Source organism: Antechinus flavipes, chromosome 1 (assembly GCF_016432865.1).
Source record: "Antechinus flavipes isolate AdamAnt ecotype Samford, QLD, Australia chromosome 1, AdamAnt_v2, whole genome shotgun sequence".
NCBI lineage: Eukaryota > Metazoa > Chordata > Mammalia > Dasyuromorphia > Dasyuridae > Antechinus > Antechinus flavipes.
In genome coordinates, this window is record NC_067398.1 from 544511896 (window position 1) to 544516502 (window position 4607).

Below are 4607 nucleotides of genomic sequence, written 5' to 3' on the forward strand. Positions count from 1 at the left end.
TTGTCCATCCAACTAGTTTGTATTAGAGGCAGGATTTAAACTCATGTCTACCTAAATTTAAGACCAACTCTCTAGCTGTCTCTTTAGGGAGCTGAGAATGGAAAGAGAAAATACAAAAATACCTACAAATTTTTAAAAATCCTCTAAGTAATTATTCTTCTAAATATAAATGATACAGACACAATTTGAATGCCTGTCTTTTGAAATCACAGTATCATATGAGGGAAAATATTTAATTCAAAATTATTTGGCAGGGGAATCTGGTTTGGCAATTTTAGGGTGCATATATAGGAGGAATAACAGTATAGAGATAAAATAGATTAGGCAGGATAATTTTAACTTGGAATTTTATTGAAGCTATGTCATATCTTCTTCATGATCCTTAATGTTAGGAAGTTTCATAAAGATTAGTACATTGCCTCTTTGGAATGATTTTAGAACTCCTTACCCAAAACCATTTTCCTCATTGCCCTGTCACTGGTACCTAACATCTCATCATAGAAATTCATTCTTTTGGCTTATAGAAGTCTTTTAATTTTCCAGAATTCCTTGACTTGGGAAGAAGGTACAGGATAATACCCTAGTATCATCATCAGTAAATATTTTATTTATTTTTTCAGAGTAATTATTTTTATTTTTAACTTTGTACATTTTTTTCCATTGTAGTATGTTTATTTATTTTTTTAATACACATTGCTTTATGAGTCATTTTGGGAGAGAAAAATCAGAACAAAAGGGAGATATCATGGGAGAGGCAAAAACAGAAAGAAGTAAACATAGCATATATTGATTTATATTCAGCTTTCTTAGATCTTTTTCTGGCTTCAGATGGCTTTTTCTGTTTAAAGTCTATTAGAATTACGCCAGATCACTGAACTGCTGAGCAGAATCAAGCCTTTCAAAGTTGATCGCTGCAAATTCTTGCTGTTGTTGGATGCAATGTATTCTGGTACTTCTTGTTTCACTCAGCATTAGTTCATGTAAATCTTTCCAGGTCTTTCTATAATCAGCTTGTTAGTCATTTTTTATAGAAAAACAATATTCCATTACCTTCATATACCAGAGCTTGTTCAGTCATTCCCCAATTGGTGGGCATCCATCTTTGGGATTCCAATTCTTTTCTACTGTTGCTACCAATATTTTTGCGCATGTGGTTCCTTTACCCTCCTTTATGATTACCTTGGGATACACAAGCAGTGAATTTTTTAACAGTGACAAATGAATGACTTCTATGAGAGGAATAGTCTTACACAGAATAGATACTTAAGAAGCATAGACAGGGATGAGACTGATGTAAGAAAGGAGATGAAGATAAGGAAATAATAGGGTCCCATAAGGAGAATATCTAAATGATAAATTTTGGTAAAATCTGTCCACAAGTTTCCTATTCACAAATATTTGGATAAATGAGTAGAAGAATGGGGAAGATCTATGAAAAGGTTTCCCCTTGTATGTATTAACCACTTACATAGTATACATGAGCAAAGGAGAACAAAATCCTTTGTTTTTTTTTTTTGTTTTTTGTTTTTTGGAAGAAGGGGATGGATAACTTTTATTTGTGTAATAAAAATGGTAACATTGTAGTCATTCGGCAGGGGGTACTTCCTTTGCCCGGGGCTTTCTTCCTCCTCCTCATCCTCCTCTTTCTTTCACCCTCAATAGGTCATGATCAAGCCCCAGGCCAAGGATATGCAATTGGCTCAGCCAGAGGTACAGGATGGCTACCACATAAAGGCTGAGGTCTAACTGTGGTCCAAATAAAAGCAGAGTTTCCAAAACGTCCTCCAGGTAAAAGCCAACAGTCTGCTGCTCTGCCATACCCAACAGGAGCAGAGGAAGGGGGTTATATATAGGTTTTCTCATGGTACTTTTTACTGTGCCCTTCTGGCCATCAGCATTTCCCGAATGTTGTCCTCTGCATCCTTCACACTGCGCTCAAGGTATGATTTTCTCTGTTCAAGTTCCTTAATTTTTTCTTCTGCTATTTTCTGTTTCTCTAAAAGCTGGTTGTGAATTACCTCCTTGGACTGAAGAATAAACATTCTCCCTACACCTTCATACATGTGAGTCTCATCTACCAAAGTCATAATTTCTGTATCTGTAAGATGTGCATGCTTTTTTGTTCTATTTAGTTGTTCGATCTGTATATCTGCAAGCTTCACCTTCTGCTGAGTATCAATAACTTTGGCTTGTAGTTCTGTGAAAGCCTTCTTCAACTCCAGATCCACGGGGGCAGCCATCTTGATTCCAACAAAATCCTTTGGATTTTGAATAATTCCTTTGAATGATATTAAAATGTTTGGAATATGTTATATATATTCCTCGAACCCAAAATGTCAGAAAGAATTTGAGGATAATCTCTCTTTACACTTATTGGCAATGAACTCTAGAATCATTCCCCTCAGCCTTAAGATTCTCCTGAATCTTAGCTTCTGACTATAGATGAAAGCATTTAGAAACTTCAGGGACAAGCTTTCACAAGTGACTTTTAAAGACTGTTTCTAAAGTGACTGAATTTGGGTAATGCAGTTGGAAAGGTTACATCCATCTCCCTATTTTACACACACACACACACATACACACACACACACACACACACCACATGGTTCATATCCTTTTGAGAAAGTTAGCATCCACTGTGACATTATCCATGTGGTAGCTAAAGGAATTGTCAGTAGCTTCTCCAAAATGCCTGATACTTCTCAACACAAATGGAGTATTTAGCCATGCAGTTGTCCAAGTCATGTGCACAAATGAGAAAGTCTGGGTTTTAAAACTTTACATGAGAGCTATTTGGCAAATGTAGACCCAGGGACAATTAGAAAATTTGGCTCAGGAAGCTAAACATCCATGGCAGTTTGCATGATGTTAGTGCTTATGCTATAGAGTTTCAATGCCTAATGTTAACAGTTACCATTTTAGGAATTTGCAAATGGTTAAAGTTATTTTCTATATATGGAAAGAATTCCCCTTCAACATCTCATTGACTTTAGGGATGAATTCCTCATTTACCTCTTTACCTGCCTGATTCAGCCTCTTTTCTTTGTTTCTTATGTTACAATTTTTTTTCTATTCATCTTGATAACTGTTTTCAAGGTCTCCTTGGTATACAGTATCTATAAAAATTTTGTCATTCAGTTATTTCCAGTCAAATCTGACTCTTCATAACTGCTTTTGGGTTTTCTTGGCAAAGGTATTGGAGTAGTTTGCCATTTTGTACTGCAGGTTATTTTACAAATCTACAAACTAAAGCAAATAGGCTCAAGTGACATCTAGGCTCCCATAGCTAGCAAGTGTTTGAAGCCAATTTTGAATCCAGACCTTAGGACTTCAAGCCCAGCATTCTATCCACTGCCCCACTCAGCTGCCAAAACATAGAGTGCTAAAGTTAAAACACAAATATGTCCCTAATCTCTTTCATTTCTTAAGCTCAAGACTGATATCTTTGGTAGTATTTTCTACGTGCCATATGAAAGTGCTACTGTAGCCATTAAAATAATCAAAACAAGGTAAGGTAGTAATCAGTTGTCTTAATAAGTATTGAGAGGTCCTCTGCCCCATTTCAGATAACATATCTTCAGAACACAGCTGATATCTGCATTGTTCTTAGGTGGGCTTCATTTTTCTAGGAGCCACATTGTCTTATCCCCTCTTCCTATCAACTTGCCTGGGTACAGTAATAAACCAGTATCTTAATTTGTGGATCTACAGTATCAGCTGTTGGAGAACAATACATATTTTCTTTTTCAGAATATTCAGTTTTCTTTTCTGAGAATAGTCTTGTATTTATTACTTAGCTCCAAGTAATCACTAGATCTTTATTTTCTTCTTACTGTAATTTGCTTCCACTCTCCAGTCCCTTTCAAAGATTGCAATTTTTCCCTATCTTTGAAGATCTTTTTTTCTTTATGTTATATTGAAATTGTTTTGTGTTTTGTGTTTGTCTGTTTTGTTTCATTTTTAACTTGGTGTCTCCTGGAATCCTTTAATTTTTAAATAGTATTTTATTTTTCCAATTATATGTAAAGACAGTTTTTAAGATTCCAATTAATATAAAACTTTGCATTTCAAATGTTCTTTTCCCCTTCTCTGCTCCTTCCCTAAGATAGCAACCAATTTTACATAGGTTTTATATATATGAAATCATGTAAAACATATTTCTGTGTTAACATGTAAAAGAAGAAACAGAACAAAAGGAATTTTTGTTTTGTTTTGTTGTTAAGAAAAATTTTTCATATACCTTATGGTACTTTGGATAGATTGCTGACTTGAATGAAGAAGAATTGGGTTCTAATTTATAATCAGCAAAGAACATTTATGACAGCATGGTACAAATGCCATATCTTAAGGATGCCATTTCAAGCAATGTTTCACCATTAGAATTGATGTAATATAGCTTCTAGGGGAGACAGCAATAATTTTAAGGTCTCCTTGATGGGAGTGAATCATGAAACTAGATTTGGGGTCTCAGACTCTGAAAAGTCTGGGGAAAAGCACAAATTCCCAGACAAGCTTTTTCTAAGTTAAGTAGCATCATTCAATTGGGGATCTTGGTCAAATCACCCTCCATTGATCTTTTGGGGGTGGCCAGGATCCTCTTCAGGAAA

At 35.3% G+C, this 4607-nt stretch overlaps 1 protein-coding gene across 1 annotated transcript; it reads right to left on the reverse strand.

The window, feature by feature from the left end:
• Positions 1-1539: 1539 nt before the first annotated feature.
• LOC127544130 (prefoldin subunit 1) lies at positions 1540-2246 on the reverse strand. The gene has a single exon (XM_051970625.1). The coding sequence runs from the start codon at positions 2238-2240 to the stop codon at positions 1872-1874; it is 369 nt and encodes a 122-aa protein (XP_051826585.1). The 5' UTR covers positions 2241-2246; the 3' UTR covers positions 1540-1871.
• Between the last annotated feature and the right edge of the window lie 2361 nt (positions 2247-4607).

Bases quoted from the DNA above. Each gene is read 5' to 3' on its own strand.
- LOC127544130 (XM_051970625.1), bottom strand. From the start codon at position 2,240: ATGGCTGCCCCCGTGGATCTGGAGTTGAAGAAGGCTTTCACAGAACTA.